This window comes from Emiliania huxleyi, assembly GCF_000372725.1.
Source record: "Emiliania huxleyi CCMP1516 unplaced genomic scaffold EMIHUscaffold_27, whole genome shotgun sequence".
Taxonomy (NCBI): domain Eukaryota; phylum Haptophyta; order Isochrysidales; family Noelaerhabdaceae; genus Emiliania; species Emiliania huxleyi.
In genome coordinates, this window is record NW_005200011.1 from 416,628 (window position 1) to 431,852 (window position 15,225).

General features: G+C 68.9%; 4 protein-coding genes across 4 annotated transcripts; 2 read left to right on the plus strand and 2 right to left on the minus strand.

The window, feature by feature from the left end:
• Positions 1-3,044: 3,044 nt before the first annotated feature.
• On the plus strand, positions 3,045-3,863 carry EMIHUDRAFT_206643 (FKBP-type peptidyl-prolyl cis-trans isomerase; the record flags this gene model as incomplete). Its single annotated transcript, XM_005776984.1, has 2 exons — positions 3,045-3,050; positions 3,201-3,863. 2 exons carry the CDS (start codon positions 3,045-3,047, stop codon positions 3,861-3,863), a joined length of 669 nt encoding a protein of 222 aa, XP_005777041.1.
• An 81-nt stretch (positions 3,864-3,944) lies between these two features.
• Positions 3,945-9,458, minus strand: EMIHUDRAFT_450545 (hypothetical protein; the record flags this gene model as incomplete). Its single annotated transcript, XM_005776985.1, has 11 exons — positions 3,945-4,196; positions 4,401-4,565; positions 5,128-5,328; positions 5,407-5,865; positions 5,982-6,038; positions 6,146-6,226; positions 6,401-6,982; positions 7,172-7,267; positions 7,307-7,888; positions 8,061-8,909; positions 9,450-9,458. 11 exons carry the CDS (start codon positions 9,456-9,458, stop codon positions 4,146-4,148), a joined length of 3,132 nt encoding a protein of 1,043 aa, XP_005777042.1. The 3' UTR covers positions 3,945-4,145.
• Positions 9,459-9,774: 316 nt separating this feature from the next.
• EMIHUDRAFT_206645 (hypothetical protein) lies at positions 9,775-10,499 on the minus strand (the record flags this gene model as incomplete). The annotated part of the gene is made up of 2 exons (XM_005776986.1): positions 9,775-9,800; positions 10,085-10,499. 2 exons carry the CDS (start codon positions 10,497-10,499, stop codon positions 9,775-9,777), a joined length of 441 nt encoding a protein of 146 aa, XP_005777043.1.
• Positions 10,500-13,072: 2,573 nt separating this feature from the next.
• On the plus strand, positions 13,073-14,322 carry EMIHUDRAFT_463543 (hypothetical protein; the record flags this gene model as incomplete). The annotated part of the gene is made up of 3 exons (XM_005776987.1): positions 13,073-13,615; positions 13,692-13,907; positions 13,960-14,322. 3 exons carry the CDS (start codon positions 13,073-13,075, stop codon positions 14,320-14,322), a joined length of 1,122 nt encoding a protein of 373 aa, XP_005777044.1.
• Between the last annotated feature and the right edge of the window lie 903 nt (positions 14,323-15,225).

A 15,225-nucleotide genomic window follows, 5' to 3' on the forward strand; every position in this document is an offset into this window, starting at 1 on the left:
GAGCGTCGTGTAAACTCTGCACCAAGGTGGGAGGGGGGTCGGCGTCCAAAGGGTGGGAAAGTGGCTCGGTGGGTTCGCATCCGGGGGGGGTGGGGACCCCCCCCCCCCCACCAGCAGCGTTTGGTTGCGGGGGGGATAAGGACCCCCCCCCCAGCAGCAGCGTTTTGCTGTTGGGGGGGTCAGACCCCCCCCCCCCCTAGCAGCAGGGATGGCTTTAGATGTGCAGGGGGGGTACCGAGCAATGTGCGGCCGCTCCACAGCAGGCAGTGCCGTGCCGAGTGGTGTCTTTGGCCACCCGCATGCAAGATGCAGCACGCGGCCTCCTCACTCGTTTCGCTCTCGGGCGCATCAACACCCTTGACTCACCCGTCAGGGGCAAGATGTCTGGCCTTTACCTCAACCGTGTCTACGGCGACCGCCCGGTATACTTGCCTACTTGTCTTTCAAGCGTAAGACTAACCTTCCTCTCCTCCCAAGGGAAGTGCTGACCCGATTTCCAAATTCACACATCGCGGCCCCGGCCATGCATGAGCAATCAGTGAGTGCCCTACGAGTGCACTCGACGACATCATCCCTGAGCGTGCATGCTGACTTAATCGCAGATGCCTCTTCGGAGGCAGGTTTCCGGATGAGCAAGTTAGCCGCCCCTCCTAGCCTAATTGATGGCGCGCCCCTGCTGCCCGCGTGGGCACTTGAGCGGGCAATGGAGCGGGCACCCATGGAGGCGGTAAGAAGAATGCAACGCGCCAGGCCGCTGCCGCCCAGGCTCGGGCCGAGAGGGAAAAGGCCCTTGACTTTGCTCAGGGCGCAGGGCAGGTTGATGGCGTCTGGTACCTCGACTCCAAGGAACTGCAGCTTGCACTCGACAGGTGGGAGCGGAGGACGACTCCGACGCAAGCTCTCTCAACCCACAATCTCTCGCACAATCTCTCGAACCCAGTGAGCGCGGCAGTGATGACTGCCCCTCCTCTCCGAAGATTCGTTCACCGCGGCTTCTTACTTAGAAAGCGCCAGGTGCGCTCCTCAGCTCCCCGGCCCTGGATGTGAGGCTGATGACTGCACTCCAAGTGCTCCAAGTGCCTCCCTCTCCCTTTTCTCCCAGTAAGCTAAAAGTACAGTACAGACGCGGAGAGAGAGAGAACACAACGCCCTCTCCCTTTTCTCCCAGTAAGCTAAAAGTACGACGCGGAAAAAACGGTGAAACGGAGGATACTTACTGCGGGGATCGAAGGAGCAACTTTTTGGGGGTCTCCCGTCTTCCTGCTACTCTCTTGTATGAGCGTCATTTTGTACCCACCCCCCCTAGTTCGTGGGGACCCCCCCGCCGGTCGGTGGTCTGCCCCCGAGGTGGACCGGACCGCCCCTCCGGTCGCTCGCTCTCTCGGCGGCGGGAGGTGTGACGACCGACCCCCCCCCCTCGGTCGGTGTCCTTGCCGTGAGCCCCCTCAAACGCTCTCCCTCCTTCTCGCGAACCGCCACGGGCGCATCGAAATCCGCCGGTTTTCACTATGAAAACTAGTCACGCAGCCAAGGCCAAGGACGCTTCTTCGCCGAGGCCCGAGCGAGCCCGACCCCAGACATATATGTGGAACATCTACGCAGTCGCAGGCCTGGTCCTGCTTGCCATCGCTATGTACAAGCTCTGGCAGCGCTCCAATTTTCCACAGTACGCGCGCATCGTCCCTTCCGATGACTACGATGACTTGCCAGACTTGATCGACACATCGCCGCCGCCGTCACCGGGCGATGCTGGCCGCGCTCAAGCGGCTCGTCAGCAACGGGTACACAGTGTGTCGCCGGCGAAGCTAATCATGGACGACGAGACGACGACCAGAGCGTGGACATGGACGAGCTCGTGTTCCGACCCAATCCTGAGCGTCTCGAGCTCTGCAACTCGGACGGCGAGGAGTGATTAGACGGGGGGAGAGGGCGCTTGGTGTCTCTAGGAACGCGAAATTATTTACAGCTGCGGCGAGCGTGTGCGGTGTGACCCTCGAGCCAACCCGACCGATCCCCCCTTCGGAGCCCCGCCCGCCCTCGGTAGGCTGCGCTCCGACCGACCGGACCCCCCTCCGGTTTGCGGTCTTCCGCGGCCGCCGACCGGACCCCCCCTGCGGTCGGTCGGTCTGCGCTGGGCGCTCAAACCCAACCCTTTTCCTGGCTCACAAGCTGAAGATGTTCACGGGCCCCCACACGGAGGGCCCTTGCGGAAATCCCCGCAAAGCACTGGCATTCCTTGCCCAGCTCAAACTCGGCCCGAGGATGCGCGCAGGAGTCCTCGCACGACCGGCCTCCACACGCTGTCCCGGTGCCCAAGGGGTCGTACAGGGCAACACAATCAGCGCAGGATGGTGGTGGCGATGGCGGCGGAGGGGGCGATGGGAAGGGCGCATCTGGCGCCGGCGGACACTGTGCATTATCCAGGCAGGACTCCAGCGCCGCGTCGGCCTGGCCCTCACCCCCGAGTGCACAAAAGTCAAAGACCTGGTACGCGACGGAAAAAAAAGGGGGAGGGGGAGGGGTCGGAACCGCGGTCTGTCCGTTTGCAATCTAGGGTCGGGACACGGGAGGGCATCCTTCTTCCTCCTCATCGGCATCGCGTCGCTGCTGGTGGCGGCGTACAACGTCGCGCTCCTCGCCGCGAGCGGCGCCGTCACCCACGCCGTCAGCAACGACGAGGCGGTTCGAGACGCCTTTGGCGCCATCCTCTGGGTGCTCCTGCCGCACATGCAGACCCGCTTGAGCTGGGCAAGGAATGCCAGTGCTCCGCTGGGGCTCTCCCGCATGGGGAGCCCCGGGTACTCTTTAGCTGTAATCGTCTAGGCAGGGGTTGGTTGGCTCAAACCGCGAACTCGGCCTGTTCACTACAAGATGACGCTCAATTGGTTTTTTTGCTCTGTCTGCGGACAAGCGAGGCTAGTTCACGCAAAAACACAACCCCGAACCCACGCACAAGCACAGGCTAGTTCACATAAAAAACAGTCACGCAACCTGTGCGCCCCCCCCCCCCCCCCGCCGGGAAACGAACCCAACTAACATCTGCGATGTTGGTGTATCTCTTCAGCGCCTGCGCGTGGAGCCCGACATCAGCAGTGCGGCGGCCGGCGCTCGCCGCGCGTGGCGCGGCGGCCCAGCCTCGCCTCTGCGCCTCTGCGGCCGCGCCGGTCCTCGACCTTGTCGGCGACGGCGGGGTGCTCAAGGAGACAGTGCAACCGGGTCTGGGTGCGGCGCCTCTCAAGGGCGCGACGGTGGAGGTGCACTACGAGGGCCGACTCGCCGCGACGGGCGCGCCCTTCGACTCGTCGCGCTCGCGCGGCAAGCCGTTCAAGTTCACGCTGGGTGATGGCCGCGTGATCGGCGGCTGGGAGGTGGGCGTCGCAGCGATGGCGCCGGGCGAGCGAGCGACGCTGACCTGCTCGCCGCAGTACGCGTACGGCGCAAAGGGCATCCCCCCGCTCATCCCGCCCGACTCGACCCTCCTCTTTGACGTGGAGCTGCTGAGTGTCGAGCAGCCAGCCGCCAGCGGCGGCACGTTCGCCGCTGACAACGCGGGCGTGCCGCGCACGCCGGCCGACATCCAGCGGGCGTACGAGGAGCGGATGGCAGCAAAGCCCGCCGCCAAGGAGGGCCTCGCCGCGGCGGTCGAGTGGCTCAAGGGCGTTTACATCTTCGGCTTCTTCTCGGGCAAGGAGGAGCGGCCGCCCTGGTACCTCAATCCGCTGATCACCTTCCCTGGCATCTTCGTGGTGGTCGGCCTTGGATTCTACCTCGTCGTCGAGCTGGGCGGGGTGCACCGCGGGGAGGTTGCTGCGAGCGGCGATGATCTCGCCGCTTTCATTGATGTCGAGAGCCTGAAGCAATGACTTCGTTTTCCGCTGCATCGTTTTCTTTTTCTCGAGATCTCGACCCGCTCACCTCTCAAAAATATAACAGCATTTTACCGCTGCAGTAAACATCATTTCCGTATGCTCAAGAGTCAAGTGGCATCACGTGAGAACCCGTGCGTATGTATCTTGGCCTCGGCAGGGCTTGGCTACCTTGGCGCCCCCGGGCTTGGCTTGGCTGAACTGCTCCTCTCGGTCTCGCGAACCGCCTAACCCTCACTGACCGAGGGCGCGCGTCGGCACTGCGCCAAGAGAGGCCGCCTAGTCGACCTCGCCCTCCTCAACGTCGGCCTCTTGGTCGCCGTCTGCCGGCTCGTCGCCCGCTGCGTGCGCCGCCTCCGCATCTGCCTCCGCCTCGTCGGCGGCCGCCTCCTCGCCCTCCTCCGCCTCCGCCTCCATCGCTTCGGCGCCCGCGTCGGCTGCGCCAGCCTCCTTCTCGATCAGCTTGGCGGCATCCGCGTGCAGCGAATGCGTCGCCGCAATGTGGCGCAGCGTCCCCTTCTCGCACTCGGTCACGCCGGGCCCGTCGGCCGCTGCTTCGGCCAGCCTCTGCGCCGCCGCGGCGTCGATCGACCCGCCACCCGCCGCCGCGAGCTCCTCCGCCAAGTCGAGGAGCCCCGCGTCGTATCGCACGCCATCGACCACCTTGTAGTAGCTGCCGCCCGTCGCTGCCTTGCGCGCCTTGCGCGCGGGCTCGCCTGCGCCCGCCCCGCCGTCGCCGGCCGCACCGCGCTTCACGCCCGCGACGGACGCCTCTGGCGGCGGCGCCTCGGCGGCCGCCGCCGACGTGCCGCCGTGGTCGAGCGCCGCCGCGTCTGGCTCGCCCGGCGTGAGGGCCGAGCCGAGGAAGGGCGACCGCGGCGGGGTCGCAGGCGCCGCCGACGCTGCGGCTGGCGCTGCCACCGGCAGCGGACTGGAGACGCCACTGACCGCGTCGCCCGCTGGCGCGACGGCTGCGGGCGCGGCGGCCGCTGGCGCGGCGGTCGCGGCAGACGCTGGCGGGGGCAGCTGCGGGCGCAGTAGCGGGCGCAGTCGCGGCGGCGGCTCCCCTTGCGGCGCGGCCGCGGCGCGCCCGGCCCGCGCCGCGGCCGCGGGCGGGTGCGGGTGCCGGCGCGGCAACGGCTGGCGCGGGCGCGGGCGCGGCGGCGGGTGGAACTGCCGCTGCCGAAGAGGCAGCTGTCGCGCTGGCGGCAGCGCTGGCGGCCCCCGCCGACGACGCGGCGGCGGGTGCTGGTGCGGTCACGCCCGACTTGAGCGCCTCAAGCTCTCTCGTCTTTGAGGTGAGCTGCTCCTTGGCCTGGCGGTACCCGCGCAAGTACTTTTGGCTCAGCTCCTTGGCGGCGGCGAGCTCCGTGCGCAGTGCCGCCTCCGCCTTGTCCGCACCCTCGGACTTTGCCTGCGCCTCGGCGAGCGAGGCGGCGGCGGCGCGGCCCGACTCGGCCGCCTTGTTCGCCTTGTCAGCCTCCTCGCGCGCGGCTGCCGCGTCGGCGGCGGCCGCGCGCGCCTCCTCCTCCGCCTTGACCTTGGCCTCGCGCTCGGCGTCGCGCTCGCGCTCGCGCTCCTTGGCCTGTGTCTTGAAGGTGCCTCCGGCCTTGCGCAGCCGCTCCTGCAGCGTGATGGCGGCGGTCAGCTCGCCCTCGGCCTTCTCCTTGGCGGCGCTCGCCGCTTGCAGCTGCGCCGCGAGCGCGCTCTTTTCCTCGACGAGCTTGTCGTGCTGCTCAGCCGCGACGGTCGACTTGTCCTTGGCCAGCAGCTTGCGCACCCGCTCCTGCCATTCCTTCGACTCCTTGCTCAGCGTCTCGACCTGCCCTGCCAACGCCTCCGCCTCCGCCGCCTTGCTGGCCACCGCGACGCGCAGCGGCTCCAGCGCCGCCTTGCGCTCGGCCACCTCCTTCTTGGCCGCCGCGAGGGCCGCTTCGCGCGACGCCTCGCGCGACGCCATCATCGCATTCGAGTCGCGCAGCAGCTGCAGCTCGCGCGCCTAAAGCAGCCCCGTCGCGCGGTGCCGCCCGTGCCCCCCCCCCCCCCGCCAACACCTTTGCCACGTGCCTCATCCGCGGCGCGCGCGCGGCTGCTCGCCTCGTCGTACCGCGCAACCTTGGAGAGCGCCTCTGACAAGCGCACCTGCGTAGCCTCGCGGTGCCGCTCGAGCTCCTGCAGCCGCGAGACAGGGAGCCGCTCCCTCAAGAGTGCTGCGGCACTGGGGGGGATCTCGGGTATCTGGGCGAACGCGCCTCCGCGTGGCCCGTCAGTCGCCGCACCTCGAGCTCCGCGAGCGCCACCTTCTTGGCCAGGAGCTCCTTGTCGCGCTGCACCACCGCGAGAAGCGCGGTCGCCGAATCCTCGCCGCCCGCAGCGCCGCCAGTCGAGGACGACCCGCCCGCCTCGCGTCGGCCGGCGGGGGAAGCGGCGGCGGTGGCGGCGGCGGTGGCTTGCGCTGAGAGGCGGGAGAGCTGCCCGTGCAGAAGCCGGTTCTCGTCCGCTGCCGACGCGAGCCGCTGCTCGAGCTCGCCAACCCGCGTCTCCACTTCGGCGCGCGCGGCGTCGCGCGCCTGCCGCAGCGTCTCGAGCTGCGTCGTCTGCTCGCCCAACCGCGCTGCAGCCGCCTGCGCGTCGGCCGTCGCGGAGGTGGCCGCTTCCTTGGCCTTTGCCAGCTCGAGCGTGTCCGCCGAGTGGTTTTGAAGCTCGGCGCGGTACTTGGCAACGGCGCGCTCCTCGGCGCCGCGCGCCGCCTCGAGCTGCACGCGCAACGCCTCGAGCGCCGCCGCGTGCTCCGACGCGACCGCATCGGCCGAGCCCACAATCTCGGCCGCCTTGGCCTCCGCGGCCGCCTCCGCCTGCTTCGCGGCGGACAGCTGCGAGCGCAGCGACTCCGCCTCAGCGCGGCGAGACCCCTCGGTCTGCTGGATGCCAGCCACCCGCTCCTCGGCCGCGGATCGCGCCGCCTCCGCCTCGGCGACGCGCGCCTCGAGCGACTCCTTGAGCTGAGAAGACAGCTGCAGCTGCTCGTCGCGCTCCTTCTCGGCGGCGGCGGCGAGCGCTCGGTACTGCGCCGAGTGCGCCTTCTCCGCAGCGAGCCCCTCTTCGGCCCGCTTCCGCTCGCGCCGCGCCACGGCCACCTCCTCCGCCAGCCCGGCGCTGCCGGCAGCGCGGCTGCCGGCGCGGCTCGGCGGCGGCGGCGAGCCCACTCCGCCGGCGGCGGACGCGCCGCCCGGCGCGTCTCCGCCTGCCCCCGCCTCCGAGAGCTGAAGCTTTTGCGCCTCGTGGAGCGTGTGCAACGTCTCGACCTGCGTGCGCAGCGCCGCCGCCTCGTCGCGCGCGGCGCTGAGCTGCCCCTCGACGACCTCACGCTCCTCGGCCGCCGCAGCGAGCTTTCGCGACGCCTGCGCACCAAAGGAGGGGCGGTGAGGACGCTGCTCAACCATTCGGCTGTCTACGGTGAGCTGCTGCGGCGCCTCAGCGGCCGCCTTTGCCGACCGCTCCTCTTCGCGGGAAGTCGCCGCCTTGGCCTCGAGCCACTCGCGCTGCAGACGCTCGTTCTCGCCCTGCAGCCGGCCCGAAGTCACCTCCTCAGCGTGCACCTGCGACTTCTGCATCTCCTGCAAGTGGCTCAGCAGCTCGCGCAGCTGCGCCGCGCTCCGCGCCTGCTCCTGCATCTCGTGGCGCTGCCGCTGCTCAGCAGCGCGCAACAAGCTCACCTGCTCCCGCTCGAGCTCCGCACGGCCCGCCTCACGCCGCGCGTCCGCCTGCGCCGCCGCCAGCGCCTCGCCCCGCTCGCGCAGCGCGCGCTGCAGCTCGAGAAGCTGCGAGGAGAGAGTCGCGCTCGTCTCGTGCGCCGCCGCCGCCTCCTGCCCGCCGCTAGCGAGCACGTCAGCCTGCGACTGCACACGCGCCTCGAGCACGGTGGCGCGCGCCTCGGCCGCCGCCTTGGCCTGCAACGCCACCCGCTCAGCCTCCTGCGCGCGCGCCAGCTGCGCCGCAAACGCCGCTTCCGTCTCCGCCGCCTGCTCGCGCACACCGGCGAGCTCGTCGCGCAGAGAGCCGGCTTCCGCCTCCGCGGCGGCGGCAGCGCCGGCGTCGGGGGCGACAGACGGCGCCGCCGATCCCGCCTCGCCCGCCGAGGGGCGCATCGCGCGGTACAGCTCGCGCTGCTTCATCAACGCGTCGACCGCCTACCGCACTCACGTGACGCTTGTGAGCGGCCACGCTCGCCGTCCCGGTGCGTCCCGCGGCGCGGTGGCGCGCCTGCTGCTGCTTGGCCGCCGTTGCGCGGAGCTCCTCAACCTCCGCCATCGCGGCGGCGACGGCGGTGCTCGCCGCCTGCTCCTTCTCGCGCAGCGCCGTCTCGTGCGCGTCGCCCAGCCGCCGCATCGCGCGCAGCAGCTCTGCGTTGCGCTGCTGCATCTCGGCGACGTCCCGGAAGGGAACCAGCCGCGCTGAAATGACGCCTCCGGGCGTCGCCAAATCCGCCGGCGCCTCCGCCTCGACGGCCGCGCCGCCAAACGGGGCAGGGGCGAGCGGCGTGGCGGGGGACCCCGCGCCGCCCATGCCAAAGAGGGGCGGAGGCACGCCCGACGCCGGGGTGGGCGGCGGCGCGCGCAGCGCCGCGAGGCCATAGGCGGTCCCGCCGCTGCGCTGGCGTGGCGTCTCCGCCGCCGCCCGCCGCTGCGCCTCGTGCAGCACCAGCTGCAGCTGGCGCGACAAATCGGCGTTCTCCGCGCGCAGCGCGCCGATCTCGCTGTCGCTCGCGGCAAGCTTGGTCTCTAGCGCCGCCGCGTGAGCGGCCGCCGCCTCGCCCTCAACCATCGCGGCGTGCAGCCGCGTCGACAGCCCGTCGTGCGCCGCGACGAGCTCCTCGTACTGCCGCCGCATCTCGAGAATGCGCGGCGCCTTGGCCTGCACCTCGCGCACCACCGCCGTCAGCTCGGCCTCCGCCTCCTCTTTGCCGCGCACGGCCGCCGCCACCGCCTCGACCGCCTCGACGTACTTGCCATACAGATCGGTGCGCGTGAGCTGCGACGCGTCCTCCAGCGGCACCAACCCGCCGCCCGGCGGACCGAGCGACGTTGCCAGCGCCTCGCCCGCCGCCGCCGCCGCCGAGGGCGCCGGCGCGACCGGGGCGCTCGCCGCCGCCCTCGGCTCGTTTCCGCCAGAGGCGGCGGCCGAGGCAGCGGCGGCGGCGGATGCGGCGGCGGCCGCCTCCTCGGCCGCCGTCGCGCGCGTGCTTTCGCGCGCGGTCTCGGCCCGCGCCGCCTGGAGCTCCTCTCGCGCGGCAGCGAGCGCCGCCTCGGAGTCGCCCAGGGCGCTCTTGTACGAGTCTGTGAGGAGAGGGGGAGGGGGGGGGGGGGGCGCGCTGAGAGGGAGGGTGAAGAGGTGCGAGGCGGCCAACAACGGGAGGGAGGGAGAGGAGGGAGAGAGCGTGCGCCTGCCAGCCGCTGCGTCTCGAGCTGCTTGCGGTCCGCCGTCAGCCCGTCCTGTGTCGCGCGCTGCATCTGCGTGGTCAGCTCGAGCTTGAGCCGCTCGAGCTCGGCGGCCTGGCACGCACCGGGAGGCGGAGGGCGCCACGCAGGGCATCGTTGGCGGGCCAGAGATGCGGTCGCGCGGCGGGGTGGTGGTGGTGGTGGTGGTGGTGGTGGTGGTGGTGGTGGTGGTGGTGGTGGTGGTGGTGGTGGTGGGTGGGCGGGGTGGTGGTGGCGGGCGGGCGGGCGGCCATGCGAGGGCGGAGGCCGAGGGCGGAGGCTGAGGAGGTCCAAGCCTCGCCTGCGTCTCCTCGCGCTTTGCGGCGCCGTCGAGGCGAGTCGAGAGGGCGAGCTTCTCGCGGGCGAGCGCGTCGCGCGCGTCGGCGAGGGCCGCCAGCTCCTCCTCCCGCGCTCGCCGCTGTGCATCCACCTCAGAGCGGCGCGCTGCCGACGCCTCCTGCTCCTCGCGCACGCGCCGCTGCAGCAGCTCGACCTGCGGGGGAGCGAGGGGGCGGGGAGTGAGATGGGAGAGAGGGGCAAGTGCATGGGGGGCGTGAGGGTCTGCAGAGGGGGGGTTGCGAGGGTGGTTGAGAGGGTGAGCGGGGGGGGGGGGGGGCAAAGGGGGGAAAGGGAGGGAGGGGAGAGCGGGGATGTGCGCCTGCGAGGTGTGGTCGTTGAGCGCCATGTTCTGGTCGAGCCACTCCGTTTGCTTGGCCGCGAGCTTGGCACGCAGCTCCTGACCGGCAGTCCGCTCCTCCGCCAGCCGCCCCCGCTCCGCCTCTAGCTCCGACGCGAGCGCCGCCGCGTGTTCGCTGTTTGACGCCGCGAGCGCATTGAGCCGCGCCCGATCCTCCTCGAGCGCCTTCTCCGCGTCGCGCAGCTTCTTGATCTCCTCGTCCTGCGAGCGGCGCTCACGGCGCAGCGAGTCGACCGAAGCGCGGAGCTCGTCGCTCGCCGCCCCCGCCCCCGCCTGCTGTCGTGCGAGCGCCGCGTTGGTCGCTGCGAGCTCATCCCGCTCCGTGCGCAGCGAAGTGTAGGAGCGCTCGAGCTTATGGAACTGCGCTTCGGAGTCGATCTTCTCCGCCGCCCGCTCCGCCTCCAGGGCACGAAGCCGGCGGGCGTAGCCCTGGGCTATGCTCTCCGCTCGCTCGGCCATTGTGCACACCTAATGGTTTCTTTCTTGTATTGGTTTCGCTTGAAGGTGGCTCCCGGCCCAGTGGTGATTTTGGACAACTCAGTGACCGTCTAAGGGGCCCTAAATGACCTGCAATGCCATATCTTTTGTGCCTAGCTTGTAGAGCACCTTAAAAAAGTACTATATGTCTTGGAGTGAAAAGTTTTTCGATGAGGTGGGGGTGAGCAGATTCCCAGATTCTCCAGATTCCCCCTCGACACCGCCCCTTTTAATTCATTGCGGCCGCGGCTTTGCTCGGATTACTTTTCACTCGAAGACATAGTAGTTTTTTGGCGTTCCGGTTGGGCTCAACCAGGTTTTCCGGAAAACAAAAAGGAAAACAGAGGTCCCCAGCACTTTGCGTTTCCGGAAATTTCCAGGGACAGAGGGTGTTTGGTGCTCCATTCTGGCAACTCTCGAGTTTCCCTGAGTCTGAGAGCTGGTCTGGGGCAAAATCTGAGGCAAAATTGAGGAAATCGACAAAATACCCAGGCGGTCGCAGGGTAAGTTCCAGGTATACACGCGTTCTCCGCGAAATTCCCGGCATTTTGCCGATTTGGCCTAAAATTTGGCTGATTTTGGGCCCAAACCACAGCCTCAGACTCGGCTCAGCGCCAAAAATTTGACGATTTCCACGGAGTTTTCCCGCGAAAATAGAGAGGAAAAGAGAGGGTGCTGTAGAGAAAAAAGGAAAGGAAAACAGACGGGGTGCGAGAGGCAAACCTGGTTGAGCCCAACGTTCCGGAGAGAGAGAGAGAGTTTTGTTTCGGTACGTTCCGGTGCCTACAAAAAATATCGGAGATCGCATGGAGCTGATCACAGGGTTTACGGCGGTCATTGTACCAGCGGGCACAGTGGGCCGCGGACACCCGTGAATCACCTTAACGATCATCCCCGAGTTTTCGAAGGAAGGTACATTTCTGTTCACAGCCTTGTTATTGAGAAGAAAATACCTCGTATGGCGCTGTGCGCTGGTCTGTGATGAGAGGTTGAGGTGCGAGCCCTGGAGGCCCTGGGGATGGTGGGCGACTACCCGCGGGCTTAGAAGGCCCGCGCGCATACTGCAGGCGGATCTGGGGCGCTCACTGTGTGTTATTCGGGTGGGGATCCATCAGTGGTAAGCGGCTTTAGTCCCAGATCCAAGCTCAGACGTCACACCAACACCACAAACACGCTCACTTCGCCGCTGCTGTAGATGGGCCTCCGGGGGCCCATGCTACGTCGAAGCACAGACCCGATCTCGGCACTCACGGGCTGCCACGCGCCCGCGCGCGGCGCGGGCCGCACCGCCCATGCCCCCGGGCCACCAACCCCGCCTCTCGGCCCTCTCGGCCCTCAGGAGCGTGCGGGAGACCGGCGAGGGGCGCGCCGCGCGCCGCCTGCAGAGCCGCCAGAGGCATTGTGTCGCCTCCGCTGGCGGGGTTCCCGCGCGCCCGCCCGCGCCCGCGCCCGCCCACGCCGCGCCCGCGGGCTCCGGATGCGCCGCGCTCCTTCTCCTTCTTCTCGATGGCAGTCCGCGTGTGCTTGTCGACGGGTCGGCGGCGTGGTCGAGGGGAAGGTCGCCGGCGGCCGCAAGCCAACTCTGCCGCCGTCGCTCCGCCGGCTCTGATCGAGTATCGGGCGTTGAGGCGGCGGCGCAAAGCGGGTCTGGCGCATCCATCGCCACGAGCCTCGCGGCGGCGGTCGTGGCACACCTGGCGGCGGCTCTCGGGGCCGTCTCTACGGCGCTCGACACCGTGTGAGGTCGCCGGCGGCCGCACCTCTGCCGCCGTCGCTCCGCCGGCTCAACCGAGTATCGGGCGTCGAGGGCGGCGGCGCAAAGCGGGTCTGGTGCGCCACGGCCACCACCCTTGCCACCGCCCTTGCCGCCGCCCTTGCCACCCTTTGCCGCCTTGCCTCCGCCGCGGGCGGCGGTGGGAGCGTGGGAGCGGCCTGCTGGGCTAGCATGTTGTCCTTGCTGGGGACGGGCACGTGGAACGTCAATTCATGTTCGAACGGCCTCCGGGATTCAAACAAAAAATCGGCGGGGCCCTCTCGCAACCCCTCCGACCCCCCGGGACCCGTGGGCGTCGAAGAGGATCTCTCGGGGGGCCGTTCTGAGTTCATGCTACCACGAAGCACACTGTGCTGCGTCGAAGCACACCGGGCCCGAGTCCGCATGTGCGCTGGTCTGTGAGAGGTTGAGGTGCGCGAGCCCTGGAGGCCCTGGGGATGGGGGGCGACTACCCGCGGGCTTAGAAGGCCCGCGCGCAGGGGGGTGGGGCATTGAGACGGGTCATGAATGAGTGCGCGACACGCATGTTGCGAGCAGCGTTGTTGATGTTTTGCGCATCGCCACTGACGGCGGCGCGCGAGAGTTCACAGCCTCGTTATTGACAAGAAAATACCTCCGGGCATTCCCGTACCTTTATGGCGCTCGGCCGCCATGCGCTGGTCTGTGAGAGGTTGAGTTCACCGAGCAGAGACGGGCGATACTGCAGGCGGATCTGGTGATGCTCGTGTATGGACCGCGTACGGACGTGCGTGCAGGACGCTGCGTGCGCCCTTCGGTATCCATGTCGAGCCTGCCTGATGCTCCCGCAGCGGCAGCGCTCCAGGAAGACTTTGGACGAGGCCAGCATCATCTCTCCACGTTGCTCGAAGAGGGCGATGTCGTCGCCTATCAGGTCGGCACTTGGTTGGTGGACAACGTCGAGGTTGGTCCGGGGACGCCGCCGCGTTGCCTTTTCTGCCGCGTGGACTACCTCCAGCTCAACTGGTCGCACAACTGTGAGCACGGTGTGATCGGGGGCACGCGTCTCTTGCTCGACGGCGGCGGGGACCCGTCGTGCGTGATGGCACTGGACGAGTCGAAAGAGGTGTCCTTTGGGCCGGAGCAGTTGCTCGCACGCCTGCCAGCAGAGTGGAGCGCCGACGCGGGCACAGCCACGCTTCGCTGCCCAATGCCTGGAAGCTTGCAGCATCTGCTGTTGTCGCCGCCGCCGCCGCCGCCTTCGCCGCCGTCTTCACCACTCAGCAGGCAGTCTCGGCCCCCGACCATGGACGCGTGCTACTCCACCGCCGCCGGGCGACCGCCCAGGCACGAGATGGCTCTCGAGGTGAAGCCGCTCCACCTCCCGGGTTTCTACGACGAGTCCGCAACACGTCATGACACGTCCAAGACGTGTCGAGTAGGTAAGGCCGACGACCGATGGCCGGGGGCTCGGCGCCTTTGCGACACGGCCCGCCGCCGCAGGAGAGTACGTGACCAGCTACCGCGGCGCGCTGCTCACCCGCGACCAGGCGGCGGAGGCCTCCCGCCGCCACGGCAGCTCGTACCTCTTTGCTCTGGGCGACGTGTACCTGGACGCGACGGAGAGCTGCCATGCGCGCCACCACCGCCCGGCCGAGGTGCCTTCTCTCGGAGGAGCCTTCGCGGAAACTGTTGCGGAACTTCGGATAGGCCTCTCGCTTCCTCAACCACGCGGAATCGGGCAGCCTCGTCGCCGCGCCGGCCGTGGGCGGGCGGGGAGTCGATTTCTTTGCTGCGCGGGACCTCGCAGAGGGCGCCGGGCTAGGAGGAGACGAGAGAGCAGGAGAGAGCAGGAGAGAAGATAAGCAGGGTGGGGTTGGGGCCGTACTCAGCGTTGGCGCGTCTGGAGCAGGCACCGAGCTGAGCTTTGACTATGGCGTCGGCTATTGGGCGGGCCGAGAGGACGACCCTGCGCCGGGTACGGACTCGCGGCTGGCTGCAATCCGCGTGCGGCGCGCGGTCGGGGGAGTGGCACCTTTCCTGCAGGCCGCGCGCTGGTGTTTGCCGCTGTAAGCGGGCAGACGGGCCGACTGCACGCTAAAGGCTACACGCTCGCACACCACTTGCTGAGTGGCTCGCTCCCGGGTGCTCAGCCCACGGCGGAGGCACGCCATTCCCCGGGCAGCCGGCCGTCACTCGCCTAAGCCTAAGCGGCCTGAGCGCGGGGGTGCTTAGGGTGCTTAGGCGCTTAGGCGGCCCTTGCGAGCGTGGCGGCGTGGTGGTATCGTAATACAAGTGACTCCGATGACACACATGATGCTCCTGCTAGTGTCATCGCTCAGAGAGCAGCCTCACCGCGTCGAAAGTCTAACCACTGGCCCTGGTCGCACACGCCGCTGAGCTGTGATGATGCCCACAGCACCAGGACCAGCAGCAAAGGCGGGCGGGCCGAACCCGCGGCCATCGCCGCCGCTGCCGCCTCCTCCGCCGCCGCCGCCGCCCCCTCCGCCGTCGCCGTCACCTTGGGCTGCATCACCCGCGCCGCCGCCGCGCACCAGCTCGTGCTCATTCAAAGGCGCCTCGAGCTGCAGGCCGGCGGCTCGCACTGGCGTTGTCGTGGTCAGGCTGCCCAACGGCGCGGGAGGGAGGGGGCAAAGTCGTTATGAAGAGCGCGAGAGCGAGCGCCGACGGCCCAGATTCTGAGCAGCAGCCCGCCTTGTCATGGGCCCACTTGCCGACGTGCGTCCAGCATTCCACATAGGACGAACGCCGAAGTTTGCTCTCCGACGCCGTGCCGAGCGAAACCTTTTCCTTCGAAGCCCGGCGACGTAGCCGGGCGAGCGGAATAGGGCAGCCCTAGAGAGCACCTTGAGGCCATTCAATAGAGCCCGTGGTATAGTCGAGAGTCGATCGCCGGCCGGCGCAGTGCTGCTCTGACCGCTCCGCCGGGCCGCCTCCGGGCCGCCGCCGCGGAGA